The sequence below is a fragment of the Stegostoma tigrinum genome, chromosome 29 (assembly GCF_030684315.1).
Source record: "Stegostoma tigrinum isolate sSteTig4 chromosome 29, sSteTig4.hap1, whole genome shotgun sequence".
Lineage (NCBI taxonomy): Eukaryota > Metazoa > Chordata > Chondrichthyes > Orectolobiformes > Stegostomatidae > Stegostoma > Stegostoma tigrinum.
In genome coordinates, this window is record NC_081382.1 from 16,888,756 (window position 1) to 16,904,760 (window position 16,005).

At 38.9% G+C, this 16,005-nt stretch overlaps 1 protein-coding gene across 24 annotated transcripts in view; it reads left to right on the top strand.

The window, feature by feature from the left end:
- Positions 1-16,005, top strand: part of tncb (tenascin Cb) — a 315,004-nt gene that overhangs the window by 272,817 nt on the left and 26,182 nt on the right. For 16 of the 24 annotated variants that reach the window (XM_048558919.2, XM_048558920.2, XM_059638277.1 and 13 more), the window contains 4 exons: positions 979-1,251; positions 9,071-9,343; positions 13,142-13,414; positions 15,613-15,885. The exons of 3 other annotated variants lie outside the window; for them this stretch is intronic. In XM_048558919.2, coding sequence (XP_048414876.1) covers positions 979-1,251; positions 9,071-9,343; positions 13,142-13,414; positions 15,613-15,885 — 1,092 coding nt within the window. The remainder of the gene's footprint in view (positions 1-978; positions 1,252-9,070; positions 9,344-13,141; positions 13,415-15,612; positions 15,886-16,005) is intronic. 5 more of the 24 variants (XM_048558932.2, XM_059638279.1, XM_048558937.2 and 2 more) reach the window with 2 other exon arrangements.

Consider the following 16,005-nt stretch of genomic DNA (forward strand, 5'->3'; position numbering starts at 1 on the left):
TGCAATTGCTTGTTGATCTTAATGAAACATAAAATGTACTTTAATTATAATTTGGATTTTCTCTTATTAATTTTAATCTTATTAAGCTTAATGATGGTTTAGTTACCAATAGTTCTTACATGTGCTCCTAAAATTTGGATAGCAAAACTATTCACTAGTTTCAATAATATGTTTCTTTCCAGATTAAAAAAAATCAGGAATAAGGCTTTATCATTCAGATTTAACACAAAAAGAGCAGTGTGCTATATATAGCTACTGCAAAAACCTACTCCAAATAGTAGCTACCATGTGAAGATTTGTTGTTTCTTTGTTACATGTCAAAAGATCATGCATGTATCTTTGAATACAATTTATCATTTTTGATGTTCTTTATAATTAGAGAAAATAGTATGCCACCACAGTTCAAACTTCCAGCTCACAACCAAAACTATGTTAACATACATTCTTGCATGCAGTAAAATTGTCGGTGAAACAATAAGATTGTATATTCCTTACAAAGGAGTAACCACAGGAATTTTGTGTAGTTTTTTAATTTGCAGAAGTTAAACAAAATATCATATAATTCAGCTGAGCAATGCAGGCACATCATTCATTTAATTGTGCAGTGTTGATTGAAGCTAGAAATAGCCTTCAAAGTTAACATTAAAAGCATATTTTAAAGATCTTTGCAGAATCATGAAGTTAATCCTTAATGATCTTAAACAATACGGCAATGGGGTTATTGTCAAGGAGTTTGAGAGATGATATGGATTTCTCAAGTAGTGTAGTTATTTCTTAAATTGAAATTTCATATCACAGTACAAATTACCTGGTCTCAGTAGACAAGAGCAGGACAATCTAAAGACATGTGACTTATTGGATATGTGGCAAGCATCTTCTGAATTTTAGGCTATGTCACTTGATTCTGAGCTAATCTGTACTCTTTTGTTGTGTTGCTTTAAAAGTGCTGAAGTTTTATTTCCAAAACAATCCTTATAGAGGCAGAACCTGAAGTGGGCAACCTAGTGGTTTCAGACATTACCTCAAACAGCTTCAGCCTCTCTTGGACGGGAATGGACGAGGCATTTGAAAGCTTTGTCATTGAACTTATAGATTCTGACAGGTTCACAGAGCCACTGGAGTACACAATACCGGGCAACGTGCAAACCACCCAACTCTCCAACCTCATAGCTGGCACTAATTATGTGATTTATTTCTATGGTCTTGTCAATGGCCGACGTACAATTCCTGCAACTACTGTTGTATTGACAGGTACTTGTTATTTTTATAAAATCCTTTCTGCTCTCAAATTTCATATAACAATGCCATACAAAGGCTTGGCAAAATTAGGCACTTTTTTTGACTTGTTTTGATTTTGGCATTTATTTTCCATTTGCTAACAGGTTCTTTCAATGATATTTTTCATTGTAATAACAAAAGGAAAACTCTCTGATTGCTCTAATCTTAACAAAGTCCTCACATCGTTTATAGTTTGCCAGTTGGGACTTTTGCAATGATTTGTGGCTTGCTATAAAACGCTATAATTTGCTGGACCATGGCTTTTCACAGCATGCCCCATTAGCTAGGACTTTTCCCTCCCTCTTCAGCACAAATAAATAGTTTTTATTCACTTGTAGGATGTCGACTTGCTGGCTAGCAGAAGGTGGTGGTGAGCTGCCCTTTTAAACTATGCACCATATAATATTAGTGATAACACAGTGAGGAGCTGAAGGAACACAGCCGGCCAGGCAGCGTCAGAGGAGCAGGAAAGCGGACGTTTCAGGTCGGGACCCTTCTTCAGAAATCTCTGAAAATTTCTGAAGAGGGGTCCTGACCCAAATTGTCAGCTTTCCTGCTCATCACTGTTATCACTGAGTCCAGCATTGGCAGTTCTTACCACCATATATTATTACCAGCTTATACTGTCAGTATAGTATTAAGGTCACTGGAGCATCTATGAATATCAGAACTGACCATCTACATCATGAAGCAAGAAGACTGAGAAGGGAATGGCAGAGAAGAAATTGGGTGAATTTGACTAAAAGTTGGCACAGGAAGAGAAATGAAGACAGGGATTGGGTTAAAAGAGGACTGAAAGGAAAAGTAAAAATAAATGAAACAGCACAGATTCATTACACTTTCTGGGCTAGATACTTGGACTTAAGAGTTACAAGAAGAAGCAGAACAATGAGATTGAGAAACCTATCAACCATGATCAAATGGCAGAGCAGATCAGATGGGCAGCATGGCCTAATTCTGCTCTTGCACATTATGGCCTTATAGACTGGTTTTACAGGAACATAAGTCTGGTCCAAATATTCTGATATTCACTGGCACCCTATCCACCTGTCACCTTGGCCCCCACCCCACAACAGAGAGCCTAACCCCTTAATTTTCAGCTGGTGACGTGGAGCTCAGTTCTAATGTCACACAGTATGAACATAGTGGCAATTCCGTGGAATATCATGACCATTAGTAACAGGATCCTTGCATAGTTACGTAACAGAACTGACATCCAGAAGTAAGCTTATTTCACCACAATGCACAAATAAATACATTTCTAAAATTTTTAATGGAAATTTTCAGCATAAGGTGCCATTTTCACAGAGGAAATGGCAGACCACTCAAGTCATAAAGTCCCTACAGAGTGGAAGCAGGTCATTCAGCCCATACCAACCCTCTGAATTGCGTCCCACCCAGATTAACCCTGGTAACGCTGCATTTTCCAACAGCTAATCCACCTACATTGCACATCTTTGGACTGTGGGAGAAAACCTGTATAGACACAAGGAGAATGTGCAAATTCCACACAGACAGTGGCCCAAGGGTAAAATTGAACCTGGGTTCCTGCTGCTGTGAGGCAGCAGTGCTCGCCCCTGTGCCACCCTAAGTTGTAAATCAATTTGTGTGATTCACAACTTAAGGTAGTGCTTCCTCACCACAAACTGATCAACAACTTCCACATGAATAACAACAGCACATTAACTTATCATTTTCCCAGCAAATTCTGGCACATAATCTTCAGCTTTGAATAAAATTTCCAAAATGCTTTTATATCTGAAGATTTCTTACGATAAGCATGCAGTAGCATGTTCTGCATATTGGGCTGAATTAGCACCAGAGGTTGTAGCTCCTTTGTGTGGGGCACTCATCAATAATACTGTCAATACAGTGTGGAGCTGGGGGAATGCAGCAGGTCAGGCAGTATCACAAGATCAGGAAAGTTAATGCTTCTATTCAGGGCTCTTCATCAGGATCCCAATCCGAAATGTCAACTTTCCTGTTCCTCTGACCTGCTGTGTTCCTCCAGCTCCACACTCTACTGATTCTGACTTTCAGCATCTGCAGTTCATGCTGTCTCCTATCAATACTGTGTCTGTGTAATTGTTTCAAGGCATGCTTTATCTAAATAAAAACATGATTGCATGTATAGGCCCTCCGCTTCTTCCCGCACCGCAGACCCGACCAGATCCCCTTCACCGACACCCTCATCTGCCTAGCCGAACTTGTCCTCACCCTCAACAACTTCTCTTTTGATTCCTCCCACTTCCTACAGACAAAGCGGGTGGCCATGGGTACCCGCATGGGCCCAAGCTATGCCTGCCTCTTTGTAGGTTATGCGCTAACAGTCCCTCTTTCGCACCTACACCGGCACTAAACCCCACCTCTTCCTCCACTACATTGATGACTGTATCGGCACCGCCTCTTGCTCCCCAGAGGAGCTCGAACAGTTCATCCACTTCACCAACATCTTCCACCCCAACCTTAAGTTCACCTGGGCCATCTCCAACACATCCCTCACCTTCTTGAACCCTTCTGTCTCCATCTCAGGCTACCACCTATAAACCGATATCCATTTCAAGCCCACCAACTCCAACAGCTACCTAGAATACACCTCCTCCCACCCACCTTCCTGCAAAAATTCCATCCCCTATTCCCAATTCCTTCACCTCCACCGCATCTGCTCCCAGGATAAGGCATTCCACTCCCATACATCCCAGATGTCCTCGTTCTTCAAGGACCGCAACTTGCCCCCGCAGTGGTCGAGAATGCCCTTGACCATGTCTCCAGCATTTCCCACACCTCATCCCTCACACCCTGCCCCCGCAATAACCGCCAAAAGAGAATCCCCCGAGTCCTCACATACCACCCTACCAACCTCCAGATACAACGCATCATCCTCCGACACTTCCGCCATCTACAATCTGACCCCACCACTAAAGACATTTTTCCAACCCCAGCCTTGTCTGCCTTCCAGAAAGACCACTCTCTCCGCAACTCCCTTGTCTGCTCCACACTCCCCTCCAACCCCACCACACCCAGCTCTTTCCCCTGCAACTGCAGGAAGTTCTACACTTACCCCCGCACCACCTCCCTCACCCCCATCCCAAGCCCCAAGATGACTTTCCACATCAAGCAGATGTTCACCTGCACACCTTCCAATGTGGAATACTGTATCCACTGTACCCATTATGGCTTCCTCTACATTGGGGAAACAAAGCGGAAGCTTTGGGACCTCTTTGCAGAAGACCTCCGCTCGGTTCGCAATAAACAACTGCACCTCCCAGTCGCAAACCATTTCAACTACCCCTCCCATTCCTCTGACAACATGTCCATCCTGGGCCTCCTGCAGTGCCATAATGATGTCACCCGTAGGTTGCAGGAACAGCAACTCATATTCCGCTTGGGAATCCTGCAGCCCAATGATATCAATGTGGACTTCACAAGCTTCAAAATCTCCCCTCCCCTCACTGCATTCTAAAACCAGACCAGCTCGACCTCACCTCCCTAACCTGTTTTTCGTCTCACCTATCCCCTCCTTCCACCTCAAGCCGCACCTCCATTTCCTACCTACTAACCTCATCCTACTTCCTTGACCTGTCCGTCCTCCCCGGACTGACCTATCCCCGCCCTGCCTCCCCACCCATACTCTCCTCTCCATCTGTCTTCTCCTCTATCCATCTTTGGTCTGCCTCCTCCTCTGTCCCTATTTATTTCAGAATCCTCTCCCCTTCCCCATTTTCTAATGAAGGGTCTAGGCCCAAAATGTCAGCTTTTGAGCTCCTAAGTTGCTGCTTGGCCTGCTGTGTTCATCCAGCTCCACCCTTTGTTGTCTTGCATGTACAGTATTGTAGCATTCATATTTACTAAGGACTAATTCTAAATACCCTTTCATATTACTTTGCTGATGGAAGCTATTACATGTCTGTCTCATGTGAAATGGCTACTGTACTTAACATGGAAACCATTTTTGCTTCAATTCTACACTTGTCTTCCGAAAGGTCCGTATGAAACTGTAGGCTATCGCTGTGTTTTGGTAGCTGCTGACTTAAGTTCTGCTGAGCAAAGGATTTTTTTTTAATGTTGGTTTTCATTTCCAGCTTGGATTAATAACTGTGAGCAGATAACATGCCAGGGTATTTCACATATATGATGAACTCTGCTCAGCTGTTCTGATGTGTGCCAAGGTTATGAGTATGAGTCTCACAAAATGGTAACACAAGTGTGGAAATAAGTTATTACAGACAAGGGCTAAAAGTAACAGTATTTGGCCTTTTTTGAGGAAAATCTAGAATGCATTCCTTGGACTTATTAAGAATTTCAATAGTGATTACGGGCTACTTATTATCTGGCATTAGAAATAGTTACAGTTGAACATTTACCATTGTAAATATATTTTATCCAAAAATATTTACATAGAATTAGCAGCATCAGTAGGCCAATCAGCTCCTCAAGCTTTCTCCGTCATCTTTCAGGATCACTACTGGTATGATTCTGACCTCAACTTTCCTCGTTATCCCTTTCAACTCCCTTGTCAATCAAGGATCTACTTAACTCTGTCTTTAAAAATATTTAATGACGCTGCCTCCAATGCTCTCTGGTGAAGAGAATTCTACAAAGCCACAACCTTCTGAGAAGAAAACAATGATCTCAACTCGGTTTTAGTCGGAAAAGCCTTCTTTTTAAATTGTGTCACCTAGTTCCAGTTTCTCAGTCAAGGATAAAGGTGTGTGGGCCCCAAAGTTATTGAACCGAATATGCATCCTGAAGGCTGCAGAGTTCCCAAGTTCAGTGCAAGCATCTCATTTTCAACTTGGAGAGTCTACAGCCTTCAGGAGCCAAGATTGAGTTCAATAATTTTAGTGTCTGAGCACCTTCTCCCACATCCTTTCTCCATCCCCCATTAACCAGGCCTTGCTATCAACATGAGTTGCTGCGACAACGATCCCATGATCAACTACTAGCAGTCCCCATGAGCAGTTATTCATTCTCCCAGGCTGACTTTTACCTATCCCTTTGTCTGTTTGTTTCTCTCTCTGGGCCCTATCTCCACCTATTGTTTTCTCCTCCCACTTCCCCTCACTCCATCTTCTGCATAAATACCAACCTTCTTATAGCTACAATCAGTTCTGGGGTTACTGGACCCAAAACATTAACTCTGCTTTCTCTCCATAGATGCTGCAAGATCTGCTGAGTTTTCCCAGCAATTTTTGTTTTTGTTTCTGATTTCTCGCATCTGTAGTTTTTAGGTTTTTCTGCACTCACAGGTATTACTTTGAGGAGCTGCAACAATGTCAAGCCTGGAAATGGGGTTACGGTGAGAAATTTGCCTTGTGTCTTCTCCATAATTTGTCAGACCTACCTTTTGTATCATCGGCAAAATTTAGCATCTCTGGTTCCTTCATTCAAGTCATTGAAATGGATTTTAAATTGTTAAGACCCTAGACTTGGCTCCCAGGGGACTCCACTAATTTCATACTGCTAAATCAACAATGGACCCTTTATAATGACTCAGAGATAGTAAGAACTGCCGATGCTGGAGTCAGAGAAAACAGTTGTGGAGCTGGAAGAGTACAGCAGGCCAGGCAGAATCAGAGGAGCAGGAAAGTTGACATCTCAGGTCTGACGCAAAACGTCAACTTTCCTGCTCCTTTGACACTGCCTGGCCTATTTATAACGACTCCCTGCTCCTTGCTAGCCTTCCAACCCTCTATCACATACTAATACATTACCCTCTATTCCACAAGAATAGTCCACAGCACATAGTCAAATATCTTCTGGAAATTCAAGTATAGCACACCTAAAGATTTCCTTCCTTGAACTTGTTTGGTAATTTTCTCAAAAGAACCTGATTTCAAAGCATGATTGTTCAGTAGAATTGACTAATTAAATGACAGTTGGAAAATCAGAACTCCAGATTTGTTCAACAGATGCACTAATTTGCTAGCTATCTAGAAAATAGTGATGATCACAAATTTGTGAAGTGATAAGGCCAGTACAATGCATGAATGATGTCTTCTCACAGTTATTTGCATTATTAATAATCTTGTTTCATCGATTTTGAGCTTTGCCTGTAGAAATGCAGCTTTATTTTGCTTTAATTGCATCCCAGTTTATAGCTGCAGAAACATGTTTCTCTTTGTTTCGTGTAGCGGTAGTGATTTGTAGCGTGCTGAAGTCTTTTTAGTGTGTTGCAGATTGCTGAGGGCAATAAAAGATAATTAGCTTAACATGAATTTCTGTCTTGGAAAATGCTGAGAGAGGTCTCTGCATTTTTTTACTTACATATTTTTGAGGTGAGTTTTACGATCCTTTCTTGATGCAGCAAATCCGAATCTACTGTGTGCATAACGGGGAAGGAGAAAACTGTAAAGGCTGGAAATCAGAAAAGTGTAGACAAATGGGTCAGCATCTGAAAATGAAAGATGGTTTAACATTCTGAAAGTAATTCCTTGTCAGAATGTGCTACTGCCTCTGACATTAAGGTCAAGCAGCATGTTAAAAACGGAAAACATTGCTTTGTTTGCAGAGATAGCAATAGATTCTAGCTCAGATTGTGACATTTATTCAACCCAGTTACTGGTAAAGCTAAGTAGAGTAAGTCTGGTGCTTAGTGAACTCCACATGTTGTCAAATCCCACGTCATAACAAATGTCCATTCTTTTGCTTTGAAATATTTATTCTGTAATGGTAAGGTTAATGCAAAGATAATTCACAATTCCTTTTAGGAGTGGATTCAAATTCTGAATGATGGGGATATTTGTCTATACGGTTTGAATAATGGTGAGTTTGTAGTTTATGTTTATATATTATAAAGCATCAAACAAGATACCCCCCAAAAAAATTAAAACATTTTAAAAATCAGTTGCTAAACATTTAATAAAGATTTTGAGCTCTGGAAATTATGAATTAGTATAAAATAAAGAACTGCAGATGCTGGAAATCTGAAACAAAAGCAGAAATTGCTGGAGAAATGCAACAGGTCTGGTAGCACCTGTGGAGAGAAAGCAGAGTTAACATTTCAAGTCCAGTTCTGTAGAAGGGTCACTGGCCTCAAAACATTAATTTTGAATTAATATTTCACCCCAAGATTTCAAAGTGGATTTGGGAATCTCACAAAAACTGTGAAAACCTGCTGAAACAAAAAGAAAGCCCAGGGCAAATGAGTTCTAGAGTCAGAACCTTCTGGCCTGTTATACTCACTGAATAGTATTTTGTGGTTGCTTAGCTACTAAACCCATGTTAATTAGAAACACAGAATACCCTTCACCAAAAATAACTGAGGAATCGTTTTTAAACAGGTTTTGAGCTTTTGTAAAGCAGCTAATTCAGTTTTATTGCCTTAGCAATCCAGGCAGCTTTCATTTTACTACATTGCTCAGGAAACTGGCAAATAAATGAACAATTCCATTCACCAGCACATACTTTATAGTTTTCTTTCCAGTTTAATCATTTCCTTCTGTTTATTGCAGAAGAGATGATATGTATTGCCTTTCTGACAAACATTCTGTTGCGTATCTATTAAGATTAGAACTTGTCTCCATGACTGGTTATCAAATACCATAACAAAGTGATTTATTTTGTACACTTGCTCAGCGAATGGCAATTTTCCAACAGGGGATAATATCTTCACTAAGGTGCATTGCTGTTACTGAATGGTTTGGCTGCCTGTATTTGTGTAAAATATAATAAGCACCACCTTGAAGCTATAATTCTGAATTTACCAAGCAATCATATTTGCTCTGAAGTGAGCTTTTGACCCAATAAGTATGACTGAAATAAATATTTCCATGAATCTTCCTTCCTTTAGAAGAAGAAGCTGAACTTGGCAACCTAGTTGTTTCAGATATTACCTCAGAAGGCTTCACGCTCTCTTGGACAGCAGAAGATGAGGCATTTGATTATTTTATCATAGATGTTAGAGACTTTGACAGCTCGCTTGATCCAATACAGCAAGTTCTATCAGGGAAAACACGAACTACTGACATCTCAGGTCTAGTAGAAGGCACTGGATACCAAATTAATGTCACTGGCGTAATTCGAGGCTGGCACTCACAACCTCTCACTGCTCTCACCACTACAGGTACTGCCACTTGCAGAAAGCAAAATAAGGCACTAGTTTTCATGATTTATTTATACCATTGCTTAATTAAGTTTCATTTATAAAATAAAATGACACTCTGTCTATTAGCTGGCCATCATACTAATATCTCCTTTTGTTGTAGCATGTTTTTTGTCATTAATATTAATAGTCATAACTCCCTTTCTTTCTCTCAAGTCTGCCTTGAACCTTCTTCAATCCAGAGGCATAGGATAGGCGGAGTTAGAGATTTAATTACTTTGTAATCAGCAATAGGATGCAGAGAGCAGAAATGAACATAGGCGGAATATAAAGAGGAGCATCACAGGTCAGCCAAACTTGGTAGGGTCAGTTGCACTCCAAGTAGTGCATGCCATCCAATATGAATAACTGCAAGGCCACCTGCCATCTCCAGGTCTCTCTCTATAAACTGACTAACAAGACCTGCATCATGCCCTCCAAATATTAGTCAGGTTTTTTTACAATAAAAGTAACACAATTCAAATTTAGTCATTTGGTGGAATGGAGCTTGACTAATGCTGAAAATTGACACACTTTATCAAAGTTTTTCATCTTACAGTCATCAAGACAGTTCACTAGAATATCAAGAAAGGGAACACCAACATTTATACTGTATGAAAGGAAAGTGGTGATTGGTTGGCAACCCTGATTGTACTGGATTGTAATGGTGAATGCACCCATTAATGCTGGTTAACAGTTTGCCGCCTAGCTTTGAGGGTTTTTCCCTTTGAATTGGTATTCCTATGAATTGCCCTAACGAGTGCAAGACAACAAAATATGATCTTTCACAGCAATATATAAATATTTGTTTGTTTTTAAAATCCCAGCGACCCTAGTTTTAAACATGGTTTCGGATCACGCTGCAATTTGAAACGCAAGTGATAAGACTCCTTTCTAACTTTAATATGCCCTACTGTCAGAATGAGCTGACACTCAAGTTACAAGGGGACATTTTCAAAGATTTGCATAAGTGCACTGGATGCTTCATCACCATCCAGATTATAAAATTAGATGGAAAGAATAATATGCTTTTCATATGGATTCAAAGGGAAATGCAGGAAATATTGCCTACTACTAAATCAAAGATCTAATGGGTCAATTAGTGAATAATTGTACTTTGTAGAACAATAACTGTAGTCTTCAATTTTATCTAATGAATCACTGCAGTGCCATTGTCTTTCCGCAATTGAATGAATAACTTCCACATTAATGTAACACACTCGACCAATTGCTGAAAGTCTGCAGTTATGAACATATTATTCCCTTATTCTGAACTTCTTATTTCTTTATTTTTCCATTTTTCCCCTAAGAATTGCTTGACAATCTGTACCTAGGTACCTTGTGCCTAAGATGACACCATAACTGGCAATTTCTAATTTTTTCCCTGCAGTCATTTGAATATATGTGCCAATAAAGCTAATTCTAATTCTAATTCAAGACCAATTAGTCACCGATCAGTCAACTCCAAATAAATCATCTTCCGCTCCAATGCAAATGCTTTGCCTTGATGAAAATTGGATAGGCCTAAAGTTCTGCATGGTTTTCACAATCTCCTACTGAAATTTTATTTGCAGATCAAGACACCACTAGAGAAGCAGTATAAGTATTCACTTTTAGCTATTTCAGTGGTAATTCTACAGATCTCAAAAGAACCTCTGAGGCTATTTCAGGCTATAAAGCAAAGATGCCCAGAGGTGAGCTAAATTTTGTAGCTCCAAGCCCCCAAAGCCAAAATCTTGGTTGAGAGATGTAATAGAAAGAACAACGTTGTGACACAAGTGGTTTTATTATATAGTGCAGTTAATTTAAATGACCTAAAAAGTTGACGTAATTAAAATTGCACTTACGTTAAGAAGCAAATGAACCTATTAAAGGCAAGGGAAGAGGAGAAAGATCTACATAAATTGTGAAAAATCCTGTACTAAATCAACAGGATGGCGTAAACCAACTTCTATTTTCCATTGTCTTGGAAAATATTGCAGAGATTTTTAATTTCAAGCCATCTATAAAAAGCAATAAAATAAGAAATGAATTATCAAAAACTGCATAAACTATCATTCTCTGAACATCAGTAGAAAGAACATCAACAAACAAATCCACTGCCATTTGCAACAAGCGTGTGTCGTGCAGCTGGTTTAGTCCAGTTTTATCCAATATAAAAATTAAAATCAGATCATAAAGGAATCTGGAATGGTTTTACAATGGTCAAATAATGGGGTCGATTTTGAACTTGTGTGAATGTATGAAGCAGGAGATCGTACTGTGACTTTTGTGGAAAGCAGTAACGTTATCACTTGCTTTTTTTAAAATCTGAGAACACAGGTTGCTAAAAGAATGAAACCATAAAATTCTTGACTAAAAGCAAAGCATTTTACCGTACAAAAATCAAGGAACAGGTTACTAAATAGTCAAGCCTATCAAAGATTTTTGAGGTACAGTGAAAACAAGGCATGCAACTCCAGGGAGATAACAAAGATAAAATTCATAGAATCTCATTGCATAGAAGAAGCCATTTGTCGCAAAATATTTGTATCCTCTGTGGAAGAACTGTTGGAAAGCCTTAATGAGAAGTGAAAATGACAGACTAATTAAAATGACTTTTCTTCAGACTTCTTGTTAGACACTCATGAGCGATGAAAAGGAATAGCATGCAATATCTACTGTCCTGTAATATCATACTTTTGCATGTGGTATGGAAATACAAGCTGCATGATTTGCTGTATATCCCTTATTTTCTATGAAAGTGCCAATAATTTAATATTCTCTTTCTGCATGCAGCATTCAATGGTTACTGCCTGTGGCAGTTATAATAGATTGGAATTGCTTAGGGTGTGGCAAACTTCCAGTTGTTAGTTTGTGACTAAGCAGTAGAACAGAATTGCATGTTCACCTCTCAGAATAGCCGCCCAGTCCGCAGATGAAATCAGTTTGAGAGTTTTAAATTTTGGTTCGACTTGCTGCATTTCTAAACCAGGATCATGTTGACGGAATTATCCTGACACAAAGCTCAAATTTCCTCTGTTAACCCGAGGTTGAGCACCTTTCTTTATCACTGCAATATTTTTATATTTGCATATATAGGTCTAGTGCAATCATGAACCATTTGAGTTATTTTTGTTTCTCCACCTGATTTCCTAAATAAGGTGACCCATATTGATGCACAATTCCCTGAATCCTTGCAGTGCCTTACCATGGCCATTTGTCATGTGTACACTGAAGTATTGTTAGCTGGCTGACTTTGGGAGATACTGAATACAAGTCCAATCACTATGTTCACACAAGTCCACTTCCACCAGAGGGAAATACAGTGGGAGCTCTGGCTGATTATTTTGTTTATCTCTTCCTAGTCTCGGAACACTAAGACCAATTGTACTACCCATTTGCGGGCCTGGCTGAAATCAGCTAACTCAGGGCATCAAGGGTATGTATGACACAGCATCCATTCAGAGCCCCGATATCTTACTCAAAATGTTCCCTTCTCATTGAGCCAAATGAGAGTTGCTTCAGTAATGGTCTCCCTCATATTATGAAACTTATTTTTTTTTTGGAAACCATTGTCCTTACGTCTAATGTTAACTTGTTTCTTTGTTTTAGGCACTTAGCACGTGGCCTTGTCTGTGAATCTATAACGTGTGAGTGCTGAATAAGTTCATAAATTTAAGTCAATAGTTGTGCAATCATGGTTCAATAGTATTTGATAAGATCTGTAGAAAAAGCATGAATGTGAAGGATGTCTTTCATTTATAATGTTCTTCCTAAAATAATTCCCTGTTTCTCCAGAGCAAAAACTCAAAATGGAAAACTTAGTGGTTTCACACATAAACTCTTATGGATTCAAAATCTCTTGGAACGCAACGGATGGGGCCTATGAAAATTTTGTTATAGTGGTTAGAGATTCTGGCAGGTTGTTGGAGCCAATGGAGCACAGAGTGCCAGGCGATCATCACTCCATTAACATCACTGGTCTGATCACTGGGATTGGTTATGATATTAATATCTATGGTGTAACCAATGACCAGCAATCTAAGCCCCTATTTACTAAGACGGCAACAGGTATTTTTATTCAGTTGAGGTCTCTGTTACATGTTTGTGTACTCTTTTATTGACAATTTTATTTCTCTTTCACTATAACACATTAACTCTCTGCAAACTTTATCCAGACTGAGAATATCCACCAATATCTACACATTAGTATTTGTGTCTTTTTCAGCATTAACCAGTTTAATAAGCCATAAGGAAAAGGGCCAAGGACAAAGCAATCATTTTGGATTATACCAATTACAAAGTTATAGGACATTGAAATATCATTTTTTTAAATGTTAACATTGAGAAATTTCTTCAAACTTGACAGGGATGAGATATCATTCTACATCAACGGCAGGAAATGAATTAGTTGCAAATTGCAAGATGATTTTTCACTGCTGTAGCTTCTAATTTCAATTCACTTGGAAATTATTACCAAAATTTTAAATTTCAAGCTAAGTTGAAGAAGCAGTTACACTAGAAAGCAATTCCACAGAAAGGGTGTGAACTAGCATTCTCTGAATGCCAGTGGAAAAAAGACTCAGAACGGGACTCAGGGCATGAAAACATAGCAATCTACTACCAGTCTGTTCTAAGATGCTGCTGGGAGATTAGTTTCAAAATATTTTTTTTCTTAAACTTCTGTTCCAAACTGCGCTTGATGTGGAATGATTTCAGTTTTCATTGCTATGATCAATTTCTATACAGACATTGGAATAACACCATTAACAAGTTTTTCTTTACTGAAAAAAATTAACACCAAAATAAAGCAAGTTTTTTTTTTAAAAGCATTAATGTGTGAATTGACTTTTGGAAATCTCAATCTAGTTGTTAATAGACATGAGATCACACCATCCATCCTTTATTTAACACATAAGATTAAGCATGAATATATTCAATGTGACATATTGGCATATTGATGCTGTATAAATATTCTGAGGCTGGGGCTGATGGCCGTATATGGCAAGGTTTGCTCTGAACTTGAGTGTCATATTGGCTTGAATGTGGTTGATGTTGACACAGACTTAAAGTGGGAAAATGTTCAACTACTTATGACATCTCATCTTGATGAGAACAACATCAATATCAAAAGGCCTCCTGTTATCAATGAAACAAACAATATTTACAGATGACTTTGTAGTAATTACTTTTTGAGCGGTATGGGGCATTAAGTTGAAGGCCTGCTGAAAATGCAACCTTTGTTTGTGCATGACCATTTTGAATTGCTTGGCCATTGTTACAATCTCCTCCTGAAATATGGCTTTAAACTAGAATGATAGTGTTTGATTCTTGTCAGATATGTCTAACCATTACCAGGCTCCTTGGAATGTATTGGATGTCATCCCTGTAACATGGAATTCACATGGAAGATGCTGACTCATAGAGTTTTCAATGTGCTGTGTTCAGTTTCTTGTGATTACTGAAATCTTATTATCTAGTTGTGGACATACTAATCACTATGTTCTTCCATCATTCTTGTTTTTTTTGTATGGAGCAAAATAACAGCTTATAATTGTACTTAAATATCTTTTGTAATTCTTCTTGATCCCAATAACCAAATTATTTCTTGTGTATGTCTAAAACGCTACTCGATTATCTCTTTAGGTTTGATATTGCCTGCATACAACAACCCTATGATGTTGTTCAGTCAGTGCGTGTACAAGGTCTAATGAATATCTTTGCCTTTTGTCATTGTTAATTCTCTGTTGCTCTGTAAGTGTCTCATCTCCCCTTTAATCTGTTGCTTGGGTCGATTACCATTTTCAAAAGGTTACCGCATAAGCCCCAGGGTCTTTATAAAGCTAAGTAGACTGAGTTCTTATGTGCTATGCAAAATCAGGTTTTGGATGGTACCAGGAAAGAGCTGGAATCAACCCAGATTCATCCACTCCAGAAAAGTGTCATGAACAGTCAATATTTTCCAAATTCCTTGAGGCACGCAATACACTCCCACTGCATGAACAATTAATAAGTGACTTACCTTTTAGGTTTCTGATTGATTCCAGATTGTTAACAGTATTCTGGCCAAATTATTTTACTATTTACTAATATGTCTGTGATTAAATTGTTCAAGTTGGAAAAGAGTTTGCTTTAATTATCTGTAGTCCTTTTTGTCCTGCCAAAGCAAACTTCTTTATCGAGTAATTGATGTTAACAAGAATAGTAATTATTTATAATTGAAAGGTGAGAAGAAAAGCAGGAACTTATATAACTTGTTTCTCCCTCAGAAGCTGAACCTGAAGTGGACAACTTAGCAGTTTCTGATGTTACCTCAAATGGCTTCACACTCTCTTGGACAACAGATGAGAATGTCTTTGATTACTTTAACATTAGAATTAGGGATTCCAGAAAAGAAACTTCACCGTGGGACTTCACAGTGTCAGGGGAACTCCGAACAACTAACATCACAGACTTACCTGATGGCACTGAGTATGAGATTTCCTTGGTTGGCATTTCAGAGGGACGATATTCGCAGCCAGTAAATACCATTGCAACCACAGGTATTATTGTATTTTTTGACAGACTCTGTCTTTATTTCTCTCCCAGATCTAATTTACCTTGTTTCCCCAGGTTCAACTCTTTTTTTAGTTTTTGGACTATTGACAAGCAAAGATACTGTC